This window comes from Pseudorasbora parva, chromosome 24 (assembly GCF_024679245.1).
Source record: "Pseudorasbora parva isolate DD20220531a chromosome 24, ASM2467924v1, whole genome shotgun sequence".
NCBI lineage: Eukaryota > Metazoa > Chordata > Actinopteri > Cypriniformes > Gobionidae > Pseudorasbora > Pseudorasbora parva.
The window spans coordinates 29,216,000-29,238,113 of record NC_090195.1 but is presented as its reverse complement, the minus strand read 5'-3'; the positions used below and the strand labels follow the sequence as shown (position 1 = coordinate 29,238,113).

Below are 22,114 nucleotides of genomic sequence, written 5' to 3'. Positions count from 1 at the left end.
TTGGTTTTGACCATAGACCGCAAAAAAAAATTCACTGCTTGAGCCGATGAGCGCCCTCTGGTGGAACATTAAGGATTGTTTGCATAACATAAGAAACAGTTCTGACGTATTTCGTATTTCTCTAGTCACGTGATGTAAATAAGTAACGTTACAGGATACAAATAGTAAGAAATTGATGTCTGTGACTGTGAGTTTGATGTAATGACAAAACATGGTTTCACATTATTTTTATTTTTATCGGCCGTCACCAGCGCTACAATCACGGACGAACAAGAAATCAGTGAGAGTGAAAGTTGTAGTGATACAACGTTAGAGTTTGATGCTAACTGTGGAGAAATACCACTGGTATTATCACATAAACGTCTAGGTAAGATACAGATATGCGAGTCAACATGCTATTTTACACGGTGACTATAACTGAGTCACTTTCTGTGTGTTTTCAGATGCTCTGCCTGTTGATGAGGTTGATGGTAATTTCATTCGTACTGTGAAGGGATGTGTGTTTTCAGAGTCTCAGCCCACCCCTCTGAAAGAGCCCTTGACACTGGCTGCGGTTTCACAGGTCAGTAAACCTCTCGAAAGACTTCAGCATACTTATAAAAAGAGAACTTGCGGAAAGAAAATACTTGAAAAGAACATACTTAGGTGAAAACTGAATATAATGTTTCAAACAATTAATTAATTACAATGAAATGAACATTTATTGTAGTTATAATTTATATTAAAAGCAGAACTTATGAAATTAGTAGTTTGTGGTATACTAAAATATAATTTGATATAATTTATATTGAAATTTGCAAATTTAAATCGTGAAGTCCACATTTGTAATGATAAAGTTGCAATTTAGTATATTATTTAAATGGAACACGAACACACTACATTTAAAATTATAGTACTTCTTATGTACTTTAGTCAACACATCGGAATAAGTGTACTTTTTTAAAGCCTAAAATAAAATATTAAGATTTTATTCAACTAATATATTATATTATCTGCAAGTACAGTTTTTTTCTCCAACAATAACTTGTGGCCCACTTGGACTCCTTCACAGAACCACCAGTGGTCTGTGGATCACAGTTTTAGAAAACTACATTAGAACAAAAAGTTTTTAAGGTCATGAGCTCATATTAATTCAGTCAAGTTTGTCCAAACGTTTCACTGGTACTTTACATATCATTGTATTTATGAGAATACCATGGCATTACTATCTAATGGCACTACCATCACTACACTGGACCATGGTACTGCCACAGTACTTTTTTGTAAATGTTGTTGCTGCATATATTTAGGCCCTTTTTGTGTATTTCAGAATGTGCTGAGGAATATTTTGGATCTGAGTGAGTCTGTGATTCAGAATGAAGAGTTTGTTCGTTGTGTCAGTGGTGGAAAACTCTTTCCTGGCTCTATTCCACTTGCACACAGATACGGGGGCCATCAGGTAATGCTGACAGTCATTTCAAAGCTGACAGTGATGGCATAAGACAACCAACAAACATGTAAACCATGTTTTATTAGGGGCCAAGCACCGAAGGTGCGGAGGCACCTATTGAAATCGTTAGTGTTCCTATTATTATTCTGCTTCTTCTTCTTTTTCCGCCATAGGAGTCTCTGGCAGCCCATAGAACCGTATGGTAAAAAGTTGTGAAATTTGGCACACTCATAGAGGCCAGTCTGAGCTGTCACTATAGCAAATTTGGTGCCTCTAACTCAATCCCTCTAGCGCCACCACCTGTCCAAAGTTTCACTCATATTTATGCTTATAACTTTTGACCCCTAAGGGCTAGAAACAAAATTCTTTTTTCATCGGATTCCTTGGCTCAAGCCGATTCGATTTCACCCTATGATGTCATTTTCCGGTATGCAAATTTTCCCGCCATTTTGAATTTTCTGAAAAACCTACTTTTTCGAACTCCTCCTAGGCCGTTGCTCCGATTTTCACGAAAATTGAAACAGATCATCTTCAGAGCATGTTGACAAAAAGTTATGGAATTCAAGTTGATTCGTCCAATCGTTTTCAATAAACGCACAAACAAATTTTACGTGGAGGTTGCAAAAACACACTAAAGGCTATATCTCCGCAACGCTTTATCGTATTCAAACCAACCTTGGTACATGTCATCACAAGCATGACTTGAAGCAACATGCAGCGTTTCGGCGCAGCGCCACCTACCTGTCCGGAGATACGAAAAATGCCTATTTTGGCTTATAACTTCTGAACCGTTTATCCAAAAATCATAAAATTGGTCTCATTAGATTCAGGGCGTCATGCCGAGTCGACTGATATCCAATTTTACCATGTCGGCCATTTTGGATGTCGGCCATTTTGAATTATGTGCAAAAATGCTGTATTTTATGAACGCATGAACAGATTGTTATGAAACTTGGTATGGGTCATCACCACGATGCCCTGAAGTAGCCTGAGAAGTTTCGAAACAGCGCCACCTAGTGGAGAATTTTTTTTTTCAAACGCTTATAACTTTGGGTGTGGTTGACATATTTTGATGGGAGTGTGTTTTTTGGTCTCCTGAATCCTTGCCGACTCCAACGATACCAGACTTGCCAGGTTTCGGCATATGGTTTGCGCAGAGTTGTAATTTAGTGCTTAAAAAACATTTGCTGATATCTTCGAAACCGCTAGTCCGATCGAGACGAAACCAGCCTCAGAAGTTCGGAAACATAGGTCGATAGCTATACGCTAATGCCCAAATCTCAAAATATTGATAGTAAGGGGTAGTAAAATCCAATCAAAGTCAGGTGTCAGTCATTTTTTACGTGTTTTTTCATATAAATGTCTATAACTCCAAAACAAAATGAAATATTTTCACCAAACTTGACACACATATGTATGGGCTCACTACGAGGACACATAAAAAAATTGGTGGGATTGTGCCTCTTGGTGGCGCTATAATAAAACAAAACATGAAATTCCCATTGACTTCAATGCAGTATTACGGTTTAAAATGCTAATGCTATAATTTAAGAATGCACTAGTGTATCATTACAAAACTCGGTATGTGTCTTCCGCTCTATGTCCCGAACATATTCAAAAAGTTTCGGGGCAGCGCCACCTTGTGGTCAAAAGTTGTAATAAAATGTACAAAAATGCTAATAACTTTTGATTAAATTAGCCTATTGTAATGAGACTGGTCATAATACATTCATTGGCTCATGCCGAGAAGATAGATACCAATTTTGCCATATTTTGCAAACATATCTGTGCTCCATCTTGTTATTTGTTAAAAATCTACTTTTTCAAACTCATCCTAGACCGTTTGTCCGATTTTCACCAAAATTGATCCGTATCGTCTTCAGACCATGCTGACAAATAGTTATGGATTTCGGATTGATAGACAAAACAGTTTTCATATACCACTGCAACAGAGTTGAGCCATGATGCAAAAATTACTCTTGAGGCTGTATCTCTGCAATGCTTTGACATATTGACACCAAACTTTGCATGTGTCATTGTCATCTCAATCTGACTAAACCACATCAGTTTCGTAACAGTGACACCTATTGGTCGAAAGTGATAAACCATTAAACCATTATTATTGACTGTATTTAAAATTTGACTGCTATTTTGCCTAAAATCAACTTAATAGGTCCTTAATGGCTCATTGTTGCAGTTGGCTTGAGACTTCCAGCCATGCTGGCATGTCTTGTCTTCTTCTTTGCGCTTGGCCCCGATAATGGCTGCTTGTTAGGGGCCAAGCACCGAAGGTGCGGAGGCACCTATTGAAATCGTTAGTGTTCCTATTATTATTCTGCTTCTTCTTCTTCTTTTTCCGCCATAGGAGTCTCTGGCAGCCCATAGAACCGTATGGTAAAAAGTTGTGAAATTTGGCACACTCATAGAGGCCAGTCTGAGCTGTCACTATAGCAAATTTGGTGCCTCTAACTCAATCCCTCTAGCGCCACCACCTGTCCAAAGTTTCACTCATATTTATGCTTATAACTTTTGACCCCTAAGGGCTAGAAACAAAATTCTTTTTTCATCGGATTCCTTGGCTCAAGCCGATTCGATTTCACCCTATGATGTCATTTTCCGGTATGCAAATTTTCCCGCCATTTTGAATTTTCTGAAAAACCTACTTTTTCAAACTCCTCCTAGGCCGTTGCTCCGATTTTCACGAAAATTGAAACAGATCATCTTCAGAGCATGTTGACAAAAAGTTATGGAATTCAAGTTGATTCGTCCAATCGTTTTCAATAAACACACAAACAAATTTTACGTGGAGGTTGCAAAAACACACTAAAGGCTATATCTCCGCAACGCTTTATCGTATTCAAACCAACCTTGGTACATGTCATCACAAGCATGACTTGAAGCAACATGCAGCGTTTCGGCGCAGCGCCACCTACCTGTCCGGAGATACGAAAAATGCCTATTTTGGCTTATAACTTCTGAACCGTTTATCCAAAAATCATAAAATTGGTCTCATTAGATTCAGGGCGTCATGCCGAGTCGACTGATATCCAATTTTACCATGTCGGCCATTTTGGATGTCGGCCATTTTGAATTATGTGCAAAAATGCTGTATTTTATGAACGCATGAACAGATTGTTATGAAACTTGGTATGGGTCATCACCACGATGCCCTGAAGTAGCCTGAGAAGTTTCGAAACAGCGCCACCTAGTGGAGAATTTTTTTTTTCAAACGCTTATAACTTTGGGTGTGGTTGACATATTTTGATGGGAGTGTGTTTTTTGGTCTCCTGAATCCTTGCCGACTCCAACGATACCAGACTTGCCAGGTTTCGGCATATGGTTTGCGCAGAGTTGTAATTTAGTGCTTAAAAAACATTTGCTGATATCTTCGAAACCGCTAGTCCGATCGAGACGAAACCAGCCTCAGAAGTTCGGAAACATAGGTCGATAGCTATACGCTAATGCCCAAATCTCAAAATATTGATAGTAAGGGGTAGTAAAATCCAATCAAAGTCAGGTGTCAGTCATTTTTTACGTGTTTTTTCATATAAATGTCTATAACTCCAAAACAAAATGAAATATTTTCACCAAACTTGACACACATATGTATGGGCTCACTACGAGGACACATAAAAAAATTGGTGGGATTGTGCCTCTTGGTGGCGCTATAATAAAACAAAACATGAAATTCCCATTGACTTCAATGCAGTATTACGGTTTAAAATGCTAATGCTATAATTTAAGAATGCACTAGTGTATCATTACAAAACTCGGTATGTGTCTTCCGCTCTATGTCCCGAACATATTCAAAAAGTTTCGGGGCAGCGCCACCTTGTGGTCAAAAGTTGTAATAAAATGTACAAAAATGCTAATAACTTTTGATTAAATTAGCCTATTGTAATGAGACTGGTCATAATACATTCATTGGCTCATGCCGAGAAGATAGATACCAATTTTGCCATATTTTGCAAACATATCTGTGCTCCATCTTGTTATTTGTTAAAAATCTACTTTTTCAAACTCATCCTAGACCGTTTGTCCGATTTTCACCAAAATTGATCCGTATCGTCTTCAGACCATGCTGACAAATAGTTATGGATTTCGGATTGATAGACAAAACAGTTTTCATATACCACTGCAACAGAGTTGAGCCATGATGCAAAAATTACTCTTGAGGCTGTATCTCTGCAATGCTTTGACATATTGACACCAAACTTTGCATGTGTCATTGTCATCTCAATCTGACTAAACCACATCAGTTTCGTAACAGTGACACCTATTGGTCGAAAGTGATAAACCATTAAACCATTATTATTGACTGTATTTAAAATTTGACTGCTATTTTGCCTAAAATCAACTTAATAGGTCCTTAATGGCTCATTGTTGCAGTTGGCTTGAGACTTCCAGCCATGCTGGCATGTCTTGTCTTCTTCTTTGCGCTTGGCCCCGATAATGGCTGCTTGTTATTATTATTATTATTATAGTTTGGTTATTGGGCCGGACAGCTGGGGGATGGAAGAGCACATTTGCTGGGTGAATACACAAACAGGTAAAATCATCCTGTTCCACAGAAATCATCTGTTGATATTGTCATGACCAGAGTTGGACAGCAGTGAAGTATTTTTACTCTGCTTAAGTACATTTTTCAACTGTCTATACTTTATCAGAGTGTTTTTCTTTTGGAAAACTTTTACTTCACAACATTCCAAAGCATAATATTGTACTTTTTACTGCACTTAAAATGTAGTACTGTATACTTTTACTCTAGTAAAAGTAATTCAAAGTAATTTTACTTGAGTACAAGTTAGAAAGTACTACAAGTATTTAAGGTAAAAAAATATATATATTTATGCACCTTTCTTTATGAAAATGTAGTACAGTAAAAAAGTGCATATACTTGAAAAAGGTACTTGAAAGTAAAAAATACTTCACTACTGTCCGCCTCTGGCCATGACTTGATCACTTTTCCCATAATGTTGTTTAAGATTAAAGAATGGAAATTGTGATTTGTGATCTACACCTCTCGGTTTTTCAGTAAATAAACATGATTATGTGATTCTTAGACTATACAATCTCACTTAATGCTTGAACATGCATCTGAACAGAAATTAAATGTGACAAGTGTTAACCGATAGAATAGACAAAGTAGTCTAAAAAAGAATAAATCTCTTTTTTTTTCAGAAAAGGTGAAAGATGGGAACTCCAGTTGAAAGGCTCAGGAAAGACACCATACTCAAGGTGAATATCATTTCCTTCTGCGCAAGATTTTTTATTATAATTTTTAAGTAAGAAAGTCTGATACATATTTACCGGGTTACTACACAGTTTGGAAAAGTATGTCATTTGATTTGAATAATTTCCAGGCCTGGGTAAACAAATGTTTGTTTTCTAAAATAGAAAATTAAGAATTTCTAAAATAAATGTATCATACAAGCAGAGTGAAATCATGGCAAAAGTTAAGTGATCCTTTAGTGATTTTTACAAAACTGTTTGTAACACCGAGTCTCTTTTGAACTTCTCTAAACTAATGTGCATGTGCTATTCAAACCAGACTCAGATAAAGGAGCAAACCATCATTTTATTCAGACTGTACTTTGCTCTTTGGTGGTCGTGCAAACCACAATGACAGCATCAAACTGTGTGTCCGAGGTGAATACATGCAGGTTATAAAGCGTTTTAGGTTCTTCTCATCATCTAAGTCTATGTTATTGCTTCGAGAAAACCAGTGTGGACAAAAACTATATACCACATATAATGATGCATATATAATTTATTTTAAATCTATTCTAAAAAAAAAATCTACAGAAGTTTGAAAATTTGAGTTTTGGAAAAGAGTTATGGAAAGTTTTGTAGGAACCTTGTAATTAATAGTAAATGATCTTGTATTATGATTCATAGTGTGTCATTTTCTTGTACTTTGTAAGACTGTACGGCAGTAGTTTAATCGTTATACTGTACATTATGTTTTGTGTGCAGGTCTGGTGATGGACGGGCTGTGATTCGCTCCTCTGTGAGGGAGTTCTTGTGCAGTGAAGCCATGCACTTTCTTGGAGTTCCAACCAGCAGAGCCCTCAGGTATATATATATATATATATATATATATATATATAAATTTGTTTATTTTATTAAAGATCAAAAAACATGATTCAGCAGACCAGGCCATCTTCTTCCATTGCTCTGTGGTCCAGTTCTAATGCTCACGTGGACTAAATGATTTAAAACAAAAGCCAGAGCAAATACTTTACATTGTATTTGCAATTTTATATAGAATCAATAAAGGAACAAACTACCTGTGAAATTAGAAAGACCTCCGCGGATTTTCCGTATCATAACAACAAGCAAGTCTCAACTGAGGAGAAAAAACGCTGCCTGCCAAAACGCTCTCAAGCGCTCACAGTGAGGAGTTTTCAGCAGAGCTAAAACCCTTTGGTGGACACACGGCCTAACGTTACACAGCCGTTCTCACTGCAGCGCGCTCTTACTGCCAAGGAAGTTGTAATGGCTGCGTTGTCATGACGGCGTGCGACAGCACAGCTCTGGAAGGGGGATTGTTCTTTACGACCATCAATACTCCATTAATTTGCAGTTGAATGTCTATAATAATAGTATCAATATGTTGCAACTACAGTCCTGTAATTCAGGTAACAGCTGGAAAAAATGCTTTCTTCAAAAACACTTATCTAAATCTCGAAGATCGGATCAGATCGGATCGAATTACATAATGATAATCGATTCAAGATCTTGAGAATCGGAATCGAATCGATTCTTGACATTTGAATCGAAACCCAGCCCTAGTCTGAAGCGCACCGTGAAATAATTCTAGCAATTCATACAGGGTAATACAGCTGTATATACAGTTACACACACAGGTATCGGATCAGTACTCTGTATCGAATCTGAGCCCAGGTATCGGGAAGGGAAAAAGGATATCGGAACATCTCTATTTTTCATAATACCTGTCAGTGGTCATAATGCTATGCCTGATAGGTGTGTGTGTGTGTATACACACAAACACACACACACACACACACACACACACACACACACACACACACACACACACACACACACACACACACACACACACACACACACATATATTCATATTCATATTCATATATACATACTGTATATATGTGAATATGAATGGACATGCACAAGAAGAGTTATATATGTATTTACCGCATTCAAATGTTTGATGTTGATTTTTATAGTTTGTTATTTTTTGCCTTTGTTTGTCAGTCTGGTTCTGAGTGAAGAATCTGTTTGGAGGGATCCATTTTATAATGGCAGTTTCGTAAAAGAAAGAGGTAAAATACGATCAGAATTTTAAATAGAGTTAAAAAAAGAAGTTATTTTTCCGTCTTCTGCTTCATTAATCATGTGATTGTTCTCTATATCTATTAGGTGCAGTTGTTCTGCGTCTGGCCAAGTCCTGGTTTCGTATCGGTTCACTGGAGATATTAAGTAGAACTGGAGAGTTAGATGTCCTACGGTAAATTAACTAACTTGGGAGGGTAGTATTTTTTTTCACCCTCACTGTCATTTGCTTATATAGGAATAAAAATGAAATAAACAATTAAAAAAAATATTATTTTCAGGACATTGTTGGACTTTGTAATGAAAGAGCATTTTAAATCTATTGCAACAAATGACCCTGACAAGTATGTGGTGAGTATCTGTGTCTCTCTGCTGTTTAGTTGAAATACAAGATTATTTTATACTGTCTGAGCGTCTTACTATATTTGAATGGTTTTCATGTTGTGTTAAGGTGTTTTTCTCTAGAGTGGTGAATGAAACGGCACATTTAATTGCCCACTGGATGTCGGTTGGGTTTGCTCATGGTTAGTTCACCCCGCTTTACTAATTCAGTTATCACATAGATTTATCATTATAGATTGAATTTAATATGCAAAATGCACAACCATATGATTTGCATCTTCACGCAGGAGTCTGCAACACAGATAACTTCAGTCTGCTTTCTATCACTATCGATTATGGCCCATTTGGATTTATGGAATCATTTAACCCAAGTAAGTTTCTCTTTATATTTTTTTTTTAGTTTTCTGTCACAACATTAATATCATCACACACACACACACACACACACACACACACACACACACACACACACACACGTCTGGTTCACTATCTTTGTGGGGACTCTCCATAGACATAATGGTTTTTATACTGTACAAACCATATTTTCTATCCCCCAACACTGCCCCTGCCCCTAAACCTACCCATCACAGGAAACATTCTGCATTTTTACCTTCCCAAAAAAAGTCATCCTGTATGATTTATAAGCCTTTTGAAAAGTGGGGACCGCTTAATGCTCCCTACAATATAGGTGATCTCAGGTTTTACTATCCTTATGGGGACATTTGGTCCCCACAATGTAATATATACAAGGGCACACACACACACACACACCTCACTAAAAGTGCAAAAGTGGAGGAAAATTTTATGAATAGTAAGAAACTAGTATAAATGATATATAAACATATACATGTGTAAGTACTTTTTAATGCATTATTTATTTTATTTTAATTTATTATATTCATCAATAATAATAACATATAATATGTTATTGTTAAAAGAGCACTATTGCTACAGCATTGTTTCCTCTTTATAGATTTTGTCCCTAACACGTCTGATGACGAGGGCCGGTACAGTATAGGAGCTCAGGCTAATGTCGGCCTGTTTAATCTACAGAAACTTCTAGAAGCTCTTGAACCACTGCTGACCTCAGATCAGCTGTCACAGTAAGAGATTGTCTTATTTTCTGTTGGTATTGTTCTGGAATAAAGCAGGTGATTTGTGTTGTTTCATTTATTTCAGATCTCAGCAAATATTGAGAGAATATCCACAAATCTACCATCAAAGGTGAGCATGTCATTAGACGATAAAGAATACTGTATTGATCTCTGATTCATCTCTAATCTCATTTCACCCTTTCTGTTATAGATTCCATGAGCTATTCAAAGCGAAGTTGGGATTTCTGGGAAACGAAGAAAATGATTCATATGTGATTGCATTTCTTCTAAAGGTAAATGCAAGCTGGTTTGTTTGTTTTTTTCTCTAATTTTAGACCCAAATAATGTTGTATGGTACATGATCTGTTGATTTGAGCTAATGGAGGACACTGGAGCAGACTTCACTATGACTTTCAGACAGCTGAGTGACGTGACCCTATCCCAGCTTCAGAAGGGATCCATTGCTCCGGTACATTTGCTCTCCATTCACACCCACAGCAGCTGCAATATCCATAGTCATGATTTCAGTCCATTAACTGTGACTATGTCTCTCTTGACAGTCATTGTGGGCTCTTTCAGACCTCTCATCACATGAGTATTTCAGAGACTGGGTTCAGCTGTATTTACAGCGTCTGTCAAGGTAATGTTGCAGTAATGTAAACTCGCACACTTAGAGAATTAAAAATGAACATCACTTGATGTTTCAAGGGTATTTTACAGGCTAAAAAGTGACTCAGATGCAGCACGGCAGCACAGAATGCAAGGTATGTTTTGGTATGTGTTATATGACGTACAGTACACCATGGTACAATGTTATAAATTGGTAAGATTTGTATATGGAAGAAGTCTCTAATGGTCACCAAGGCTGCATTTATTTGATCATAAATAGAATAAAAACAGTAATGTTGTATTACTACAAGATATTATTAAATTATGAGATATTATTACAACATATTCTATTTTTTCAGCATCATTATTCCATGATCTTTCAGAAATCATTCTAAAATGCTGACTTCCTTACAACCTAAACTTTTAAACTGTGCTTTGCGATGTGTTATATTATATTTAATGGTATTTGTAATGTTTGTTGAACTTATTGTTTCTATTGTTCAGGTGTAAACCCACGGTATGTGTTAAGGAACTGGATGGCTGAATCAGCTATTAGAAAAGCAGAGAAAAATGACTTTTCTGAGGTATTACTACATGTGATGTCAAAAGAGCATTCTCTCATGATCATGCTTATACTCATCTTATGATAGTATTTGGTTTAATATATTACTTTGAAATGAAGACTTGACAATTATACATACAGTTAAAACAAAAATTAATCACACGAGATATACTTTTTTTAACAGTGGGTGCAGTGGGGACACTATAGTTCATTTATGTAAGTGAGGATAGCAAAATAAAGTACATAACTTGGACATATTATAAAAACTAATTATTTTTACAGTGACCATCAGTAAAATTGATAAACATTTGGGACCAAAATTATTCAGACACTTTGACCTGACCATGTTTTGCTTAAAGCTAGTGTATGTACGTTTTCCTTCCGCTAGAGGGCGCCTATTCAAAACAAAGGCGTAGTTTGATGACGCCACGTTTGAGTGCAGAATCTTGGGGGCATGTGGTTTTTACTTCACAGCCGGTGGAAAAGAATCGGGATAGGACCCGGCAGAAATCATGTTCATGAATGTGATTATTAACGTTACTGTAGTGTGAAGCAGAGCAGGACCATGTGTTGTGGGAGATGAGCAAGGCCACTGGAGCGATTGTTATGCAGACACACGCCTCGCAAGCAGCTGGACTTTTATTATGACAGGACACAGTCCCCGGCACCATTTCTGCTTTTCATGAGTAATGCATCTCTGTTTATCATATTAGATACATTTAAGTGTGTTTAAAATGTTATGACGTTACTCTGTGCGTTTGCTCAGCGGCTGCAGTGACATGTTCACACTGCTAAGAGTAAAGTGCTTTTGCAAAATAAAACCAGAAACCGAGGGTAACGCAGAAATGACGCAATTGACAGGCGACTCCCTCAGACGTCCCGGGTCTTTGGTTAAAATAGCAATTTTATCACAATTTACAACTAGTAGAAACATTTGGGATATTGTGAGAACTCAACTGAACAAAATATATAACACTGGCCTGGTGGTTTTTGGATATTTTACTGCAAAAATACTACTACAAAGTGCACCTTTAGGTGTTTTTCTTTAATTGCTAATGCGACCTTTTGCACCACAGACTGAACAAAATTAAGCATTAAGCACATTATCTAATTGTGTACTTAAATTGAATAGCTTACAGCTGATTGGAACTGTATGTAATGAAATGTATTTCAATTAATCATCATAAAATGTCCTGATATGTCACTAGACATTAAGAAATCATGTTAGTTTCAAATACTTAAATCACTGACAACAGTAGTCCGGCCAAGATATTGTCATTTAAAAGTTGATGGATAAACTGTGATAATGTGAGAAAATGTTGAAGGTGTCTGAATACAGTTAGGTGGTTTGACTGTACAATGTAACATCTTCAGACATACTATTATGGCTTGTGTTTTTCTAAGGTCAGTGGTTCTCAAGCCTGTCCTGGACAACCACCAGCCCTACACAGTTTGTATGTCTCCCTCATCTAACACACCTGATTCAACTCATGAGCTCATTAGTAGAGACTGCAAGACCTGAAATGGGTGTGTCAGATATTGGGAGACATACAAAAATGTGCAGGGCTGGTGGTACTCCAGGAGAGGTTTGAGAACCACTGTCTTAGGTGACAGTATTTTTTATGTATTTCTAGGTGGCGCTGTTGCAGAAGACTCTAAAGGAGCCATTTATGGAGCAGGCTGAGGCTGAAAGAGCCGGATATGCCAGTAAACCTCCATCCTGGGCTCAGCAGCTGAGGGTCAGCTGTTCTTCCTAATCTACTTGGGGACGAATTTCACAACTATTGTTTATAACATTGTGAACACATCTAAAGAACTGAACAACCTAATGGATGATCTGTAGGATCGTGAGTCACTCTCAACATTATATATGCACATATGCTATATATGTTATACATATGTTATAAATGGACATGGTTGTCTTTTGTCACATTTCTGCATTTCTACATAAAGTGCAAAAAACTGTACATCATACATATTCTGTTTACAGTAAAAAAAATAAAAAAAGAAGAACAAAAAGAGAGAACTCAACCATTAGGCGTGCCAGAAAGAATCTATTTAACAGTTAACTCTGCAAAACCTTATTTATTATGAAATGTGATCAGCAATTATGATTTAGCATATTTGTAATGCATATTACAGTATATAATCTGGTTTGGAGCAAATGAACAAAGTATTTATATAATTTAGTTTGGTGGCGAAATATTGCAAGCATATTGAACAATAAAATAATTAAAAGATGTGTCCTTATCACATGCCAATAACAAGATCATTGTTGACTGCGCTTTTTCATCATTGCTGTCATCAGTTCTGACATGAGGTCTCCACCTTGTGGTGCTGTTAGTTGAGGTGTAGTTCTCTTTGGTGGAGGTGGAGCCGTTTTTCTGACTGAGCCGGTAGATGGGTTGGCAGCCGGTGCTGGAGCTGGTGGTGGAGGCGGGGGCGGAGGTGGTGGTGGTGCTCCACCTGCAGATGCAAAGTTTTGGGGACCAGGAGGAGGTGGTGGAAGGGACGCAATGGGGTCTGGAGGTGGTGGGGGGAGCAATTCTCCTCCGTAAGATGCAAAAGTAGGTGGCGGTGGAGGAAGAAAGTCAGGGGGCAGCTCGGCTTCTTCTGGAGGAGGTGGTGGTGGAGGCAGGTCATCCATGGGTGGGGGTGGGAAGGAGGATTGTGGGAATCGAGTTTGAGGAGGAAACTTGTTGACTTTGGCTGTGCTGGCAGGAGGAGCAGGGGGAGGAGGAGGAGGCAACATGGGGTCGGGTGGTGGAGGAGGCAGCATTTCCATTGAAGGCGGAGGTGGTGGAAAAGATGTTTGGTTGCCAGGACCCTTTAAAAACAAACCAAAAGTAGCATTCAGGTGAATTTCAAATAAATTATGAAATTACAAGAAGATTAAACAACTCTCAGGGAGCCATCACTCTTTCATGTTTGTAAAAAAAGTAATACAATATAATATAAATTAAATAAAAGGCCACTTAAGTGTACTTAAAGAGAGTACACTTTCATGACTATTTCTTAACACAATTAAATGGTTAGTTCACCCAAAAATTAAAATTCTGTCATGACTTACCCTCACATGGTAAACCCATACCTTAGTTCATCTTCAGAGCACAAATTAAGATATTTTTTGATGAAATCTGAGAACTCTCGGACCCCTCCATAGACAGCATTTTAATTAACACTTTCAAGGCCCAGAAAGGTAGTAAAAACATTGTTTAAATAATCCGTGTGACTCCAGTGGTGTGATCTTAAAAGAACACTACACTTTTCTTTGAAAATAGGCTCATTTTCTAACTCTCCTAGAGTTAAACAGTTGAGCTTTACCGTTTGTGAATCCATTCAGCTGATCTCTGGCTCTTACTGTAGAACTTTTAGCATAACCTAGCATATGAAATAGGAAAAATATCGAAACTATTTGGTCATTTTTGAGCGACATGCTAACGGTCTAATCAGATTCAATGATGTATGCTAAGCTATGCTAAAAGTTCTCCCGTCAAACCCAAAGATCGTCTGAATGGATTCAAAAATGGTAAAAGTCAACTGTTTAACTCAGAAAATTAGCTTATTTTAAAAAAGTGCAGTGTTCCTTTAATTTTATGAAGCGACAAGAATATATTAAAACAAAAAAATGACTTTATTTAAAAATGTCTTCACATCTGTGCCAGTCTCCTACACAGTTTACATTTTAAATACAGTGCAGCTCCCACGTCATCATCACACGCATGCATCGTGGTGCTCACGTGAACCGCATCGGCTGCCATATAAGTCGAAAACGCTTCACTGTCGCTTAAATTGCGTTGGAGACTGACACAAAAAGTATTCTCGTCGCTTCATTAAATTAAGGTTGAACCACTGGAGTCACATGGAGTATTTTAACATGTCTTTACTACTTTTCTGGACCTTAAAATTGTTATAGCTTTCTATAAAGGGATCAGAGAGCTCTCGGATTTCATCAAAAAAAATCTTAATTTGTGTTCCGATGAACGAAGGTCTTACAGGTTTGGAGCGACATGAGGGTGAGAAATTAATGACAGAATTTTCATTTTTAGGTGAACTAACCCTTTAAGTACAATTGTACAAAGTGCACTTTGTTTCATTTTCTTTTCACATCATGCCATATTTCTATATTCATAATATTATATTCAAATCATGAATCCCTTGTGACTTGACCTTAACTAGACTTCACTTGATTGAACTGAGCCACTGACTTGACTTGCTTGGTTTGTGTGCACTGCCACTTGAGAATTGACTTGAACATTTGTGATTTGCTCTCACCTCTGCTACTTAGGGTAGACTTTGTTCAAATCCCTGATCTTAAGTGTGTATGAGCAATGGTTATAGTGACACATGCTTTAGAAAACCCCATTAATAATCTAAAACTCACTGCTTATTAACAGTGCCCTTAAAGGTAGGGTAGGTAAGAATGAACTAAAAAAATGTTGTCCAAATTTGTTTAAACTTTCTTTATATGTCAATACATAATTAAAATGTAAGTACTCTGAAAAAGAGAGTATAAAAATAGAGTGACTCTAGACTTTTTAATCTGCAATAAACATTATTTTCGCTCGGGCCGAAACAAGTGATTGGCACTGTCACTCTCTCTCGCGACTATGGCTACCACCCCTTTTGCTACAGGATATGGCCACATGCGTACGCCCCTAGGAAGAGCGAAAGCATTCATAATTCACAGTGCTGGGTTTTGCAGTCAGCTAAGGCAAACAATGCAAAAAAAGGAAAACAGTACAAGAAAAGGCAATGCACAAAAAGTCTTTGGATAAACAAAGAAATCAAACGCGAGTAAATATCGGCGTGGCTTTTCAACAACGGTGAGAACTGAGGGACCTGAAGGCCCCTTTAAAGGATGCATTAAAGGAAAGCAACTTCTTGATGGCTGTATTGATGGTTTATGTTTTCATGAAGCATGTATCAAGCACACGTAGCTGCCTAATATAGCTAACATAACATTACTTAGCATAAAGTTACAATCTTATACACTTACGTTAGCGAGCCATTAGTAGAGATGTTAAATACTCAATATGCTTAGCTCAAGTTGATTGCTTTCGTGTTGAATTTCGCAAAATGTAACTTTAGATAACAAAATGTGTGTGTAAAAGCTAGTACACCGCATCTAGGAACTTTTTTTTTGAACTAAGTTAGCTTTAGCTACTAGCCTACTAATCAACAATGCTTTCATAATGGAAACTCTTACATGCAAAACACAGTATATGTTATGAATCTTACACGAAATTCATCTTCATCACAGTATAACTGATGTTATTGGAAAAACAATGTATCGATGCTACCCGTTTTTAGCTTTGCCTTATAAATATAATTAGCTTGTTACTGAATCAAACAAAAATATATTTTAAACTTTACCAGTATTGGTATTCTAGCTTGATAGTAAGTACTAAAAGACATCTTATTTGTTTATATTCATACTGATAAAGTTAGATGTTTTATTACATGTGATTCTGACATGATGTCACTACATGCACTCCGCTTCTCTCCGCTTCATAGGTAAATAATGCGTCTTCCAGCTGATTGGTCAGTGAGACACGTTCATGTATTTTGGGGGCGTGGCTTTGGAAAGAGCCCAGAAGAGAGAAGGTGGAGTGAATGGAAATGAGCTGTCTTTATAACAGTCGTGAGGTCTACAGACACTCAATTTTTATGCACTCTTTTTCAGAGTACTTACATTTTACTCATGTACTGATGTATAAAGAAAGTTTAAACAAATTTGGGAAAAAAGTTTTTAACCAATTCTTACCTACCCTACCTTTTATTACTAAGGCAACGGATAGATTGAGGGGTACCTTGATGTCCTTTGAAGGCTGAGGAGCATGTCCATTCGCAGCTTTGGCTGAAAGATAAACACAAACCTATCGTCAAAATCCTTTAATATATCAAGATCTGATACATGAATGATTTATCTAGCTCATTACCTTTAGGTGTAGGGGAGGGTGTGGGTGTGGATGCACTGGAGGAGGCCTGGATAGTGCGGCTAGCCCACGTTGCAGAGCCAGCGGCTTTCCTTACAGCGGTTTTGTAATTTTCATATAACTGCTTACCATACTATGAAAAAATCATGACAAAAGACTGTTAATAAGGTAGAAGAACTTAATACTTTGGACAATGTAGACTTCTTGCAAGAGGACTTAATACAGCTGTACATCTTGTTTATAAAATCATGATCTACTTTATAAATATATTTGGCAGAAAACATGTTTGATGTGAGGCTTGGCAGCTGCTCACCTTTGCAATACGTATCCCAGTCACCCACAGAGTCATGGTCAGCTCATCATCACAGCACATATACTTGATGTATTGTGATTCTTTTTGAATCTGAGGATGCTGAAAGCAGATCACAGCAACCATATGAACATGACACAAACCGGATATATATACATCTGAGAAAGCCAAGATAATCATTTGGTTGTATTTTGTTGTATTCCCTATTTTTTTATTCCCTGCAGATTTGTGGAATGACTTATTTTCAGGGGTTGTAACTTTTATCTAATGTTTTTTGTTGTTCTCAAAACAACAAAGGGTTGTGTAACAACTTACTAGGGTATTCAGATTTAGATTATGCTTTGCTAATATAATTTTTTTTCTTCAAATAGACAGTTGATGATATTAACATTGCTTGCTTACAGATGTTATTGAGCTGCAGTTGCAGAACAGAGACAGTAGATGGCACACTAAAATAACAAATTGATTGCCAATACCCATCTAGTGCCACACTTTAGGATTGGTCCTAAATATTGCTCAAAAGGACCAGAAATATTGTGCTTTATTAGGTTGCATTATTGCATACATGCAAAGAATGCATGTTCTTTTCCTGTTGGAATCCAGCGAATGTACTATATTTATTGCTTGACAAACATAAAACACGGACCATCCTAACCTAAACACAGCCTGAAACACCCTTGATGATTTGATGATTTGTCATGCTTTCTTAGCAAGAGATGAGCATGTCAGTGGACCTGGTTTTACTATAATACTAAAGGGTATTTTTGTTTCCTGTGGGTTGATGTTGGTAAAATAGTTTTTTACAGTAATCATTACATTGTCCAAAAAACAAGTCTTTAGCTAATGAAATGCTTTCCATGCCACGTTTATAATTTGGTAGAACAATAACCCAGTATTAACACTTTCACCACATACTCATATTCTTAGGAGAGTGTATTAAAGTTTAACACCGGAAAAAATGACAGACACATCTAAGTGTCTAAGTCTAAAAGGCTTATCCCTATTACCTTAATACAGGGTTCCTACGGGTTTTGGAAAAGTATGGAATTTGATTTGATTAATTTCCAGGTCTGGAAAAGTATGGAAAAAATAAATCAGAGTACGGAAAAATATTTATGTTTCCAGACTATTGTCCCTATTTCATTTTATAAATATAAAATTAAGAATTTCTAAATGTAAATAATATATACAACAAAAAAAAATTCCATTCCATTTGGATCAATCTACCACATAGACAGTAAAAAAAAAGATTAGGTCTAAAAGTTTTATGTAACATATAAATATAGTCATACGCTTTCAATAGGTTAGCTACAGTGCCTTGCGAAAGTATTCGGCCCCCTTGAACTTTGTGACCTTTTGCCACATTTCAGGCTTCAAACATAATGATATGAAACTGTAATTTTTTGTGAAGAATCAACAACAAGTGGGACACAATCATGAAGTGGAACGAAATTTATTGGATATTTCAAACTTTTTTAACAAATCAAAAACTGAAAAATTGGGCGTGCAAAATTATTTGGCCCCTTTACTTTCAGTGCAGCAAACTCTCTCCAGAAGTTCAGTGAGGATCTCTGAATGATCCCATGTTGACCTAAATGACTAATGATGATAAATAGAATCCACCTGTGTGTAATCAAGTCTCCGTATAAATGCACCTGCACTGTGATAGTCTCAGAGGTACGTTTAAAGCGCAGAGAGCATCATGAAGAACAAGGAACACACCAGGCAGGTCCGAGATACTGTTGTGGAGAAGTTTAAAGCCGAATTTGGATACAAATACAGCTGTAATCGCAGCAAAAGGTGGCGCTACAAAGTATTAACTTAAGGGGGCCGAATAATTTTGCACGCCCAATTTTTCAGTTTTTGATTTAACAAAGTTTGAAATATCCAATAAATTTCATTCCACTTCATGATTGTGTCCCACTTGTTGTTGATTCTTTTACAAAAAAAATACAGTTTCATATCATTATGTTTGAAGCCTGAAATGTGGCAAAAGGTTGCAAAGTTCAAGGGGCCGAATACTTTCGCAAGGCACTGTATATAGGTTCATATAGGTTATTTTATGTAAGTCCTGCCTCATGGACTTACTTCCTGTCTAGCTACTTTCCTATCCTAATAAAAGGCAAAAATGCCAATATTAAACCTTTAGAATGTAACATACCTGTTAGCAGTTGAATTTTAAAACAATTTATCAGAACAAGTTAAATATGGTTGGAAAAATCTGTAGGGAAGTCTGGAAATTTGAGTCTGGAAAAGTATGGAATTTTGAAATGAAAATTGCGTAGGAACCCTGTTAATAAGTCATGGGTGTGTTTTTGGCGTAACATGCAAATCAAACCAATTAGACTCTAATCTCCCATTCCCTTTAAAGGGGTGATGAATTGAGGAATCAACTTTTCCTTGAGCTTTTGATATATAAAAGGTCATGGTAATATAAGAATATCCTGTTAGTTTCAGAGCTGAAAACTTCTCTGTTAGTCAAAGAAAAGCTTTTATAGACACCAGGCTCAGCAAACGTTCCTGTGCTTCATACTGACATCAGTGCGCGACGAAACACCGCCTCTACAGAATCTACAGCACGTCTAATCCAGCAGTCCCGCCCACCGACTCATCCAATCCTAGCCGTGGGCGTTTACTTCCAAGTCTCCAGTGCTGCACGCCCATCAGAAATATGAAATTGAATTGTAAGTTGGTGAACAGTATTGGAAAATTTGATGTTTTCTTATTCAAAGAGCTGCACTTGCATGGCCGAGAGGCATTTCAAAGATGGCCGCCGAGTGAAATGGGACTTTGCCATAGACAGTAAAAGAAATGGACACAGCAACCCCATAGACTTCAACTGTGAAAAATTGAAGTCTATTAGAAGCACTCACTTCCTGATGGCTGAGCGTACTGCGCAGGCTCAGACTGAGCTTGACGACGTAGATGTGACGTAAGCAACCTGTCTGACAGTTGTAAGTCTTCTAGTAGTTGTGGAAAGTGAAATCTGAATCACGTTGTTTAAATGTTTTGTCCCGTTGCTTTTGGCTCACTATGGGCTTTCCCCCATTCTTCTCCCTTGACTTTATCGGACTTTATCAGACTTTGTCTCCACGTCTCCCCAACTGTCTGATGGACAGTAAAAGATTGCTTCTGAGCGTCTCCTCCTGTCTAAACCGTATTTCTCGACTGTGCAACAGTTGCGTTGGTTATGACACATATTGTTAGCCTTTTTTTTTTTTTTTTTACAAAAACAGCTTCTATAGGGCGATAGTGTAAGATACAAGGTAATGGAGCCTTTTATGCATTGTCGTGTTTCTTTATAAATAAACAATGGACAAATGGAGTCTTTAAACGCTTTAGATGTAAAGTTATTCACTGTCAAAGTGACGCAAAATGAATGGGAGTCAATGGGATGCTAACAGCAGGTGATGGCTTGGTTAGCAATGGCCCCCCCTATGGGTGTTATGCGTTCTGAGTGCTAGATTACCCCTTTGGACTTTGCTTGTAGTTATAGTTTCTCTTATCACTATAAGTATGTAATGTGTAACAAGGGCACTGTAAAATAGTGTTACCATTATATTTTATAAGATGCTGTTTTGTATAAACTATTAAATACTGTACCATTTCCTGAATGTAAGCCCTTGCTACTGTATCTAACAAAGATTCACCATATCTGTGGATCTTCAAAGCCCCATCCCTTATGTTTCATGTGTCAGCAGCTAACGTCAGCTCTCATTCATGTACACTAAACAGGAAAAGATGCTTTCCCAACCACTTCCTGCATTCTGGTTCAAATAGAACACATTGGCTTTTATCTTTAAGGGTAGTAATTTGGCTAATTATATATTAAAGAGCCAGGCATAAAAGAAGCACACACCTTGAAATAATTATTGTACAATTTGTGTTTAGCAGCCTAGGTTTAGGGGTTACACCTACCAGCTTCAGTAGGTCTTTGAGTGGACATTTATGAAAGAGAACCAAGCAGATTTATGGTGCGTAAATATCAGATAAAGGCCCTACTTCCTGGAGTACCAAGAGATATCTTATTATTATTATTATTATGGCAAATGACTTGAAATGCTGCGGTTGCAACTTAACACTGGCCCGAGACTAGGTTTGCCATTTAGTAATTAAATAGGAATATCATTTGTGGGATGGACCAGTGGAGCATTTTGAAGGGTTGTATAAAGGTCATCTTTAAGGTTCTAACCCAGTCACACTATTGTACCACTCCTACTTGCTAAGGGGAAATGGGTGGTTTTGAAGGGGTGTAATTTACAGCTTCTTGAGCTCTAAGCCTCACGACTCCTTTCATGTCCATGACTAGCCTACTGCTGATTTTGTTGCGGAAATGATGAGAATTCACTTCACTTCAGAATTCAAGTCACAAAGGTCAGAAGCAGTTTTTTTTAGCATTCAGAATGAGAAGAGAAAGCTATTTTCCCCCATTTTATTTCAAGTTAGTAAGCATCTCAACATAGCTGAGATTCTGGAAAAAAAAACACCGGGAAAGCAAGTACAACTACC

The 22,114-nt window shown here is 37.3% G+C and overlaps 2 protein-coding genes across 3 annotated transcripts in view; one reads left to right on the top strand and one right to left on the bottom strand.

Annotated features, from left to right (window-relative positions):
• The first annotated feature begins 120 nt into the window (after positions 1 to 120).
• Positions 121 to 13,323, top strand: LOC137063512 (protein adenylyltransferase SelO-like). Its single transcript, XM_067434671.1, has 19 exons — positions 121 to 367; positions 444 to 562; positions 1,310 to 1,438; positions 5,914 to 5,978; positions 6,611 to 6,667; positions 7,406 to 7,504; positions 8,672 to 8,739; positions 8,837 to 8,924; positions 9,031 to 9,100; positions 9,201 to 9,273; positions 9,379 to 9,462; positions 10,065 to 10,194; positions 10,271 to 10,315; positions 10,397 to 10,478; positions 10,562 to 10,654; positions 10,746 to 10,825; positions 10,906 to 10,949; positions 11,299 to 11,378; positions 12,991 to 13,323. Exons 1-19 carry the CDS (start codon positions 202 to 204, stop codon positions 13,111 to 13,113), a joined length of 1,695 nt encoding a protein of 564 aa, XP_067290772.1. The 5' UTR covers positions 121 to 201; the 3' UTR covers positions 13,114 to 13,323.
• A 103-nt stretch (positions 13,324 to 13,426) lies between these two features.
• The window catches only part of apbb1ip (amyloid beta (A4) precursor protein-binding, family B, member 1 interacting protein), a 44,485-nt gene continuing 35,797 nt past the window's right edge, over positions 13,427 to 22,114 (bottom strand). For both annotated transcript variants that reach the window (XM_067434670.1, XM_067434669.1), the window contains exons 11-14: positions 17,609 to 17,707; positions 17,299 to 17,428; positions 17,170 to 17,216; positions 13,427 to 14,183 (exon numbers count right to left, since the gene is read on the bottom strand). In XM_067434670.1, the coding sequence (XP_067290771.1) occupies positions 13,626 to 14,183; positions 17,170 to 17,216; positions 17,299 to 17,428; positions 17,609 to 17,707 (834 nt within the window). In that variant the 3' untranslated portion in view covers positions 13,427 to 13,625. The remainder of the gene's footprint in view (positions 14,184 to 17,169; positions 17,217 to 17,298; positions 17,429 to 17,608; positions 17,708 to 22,114) is intronic.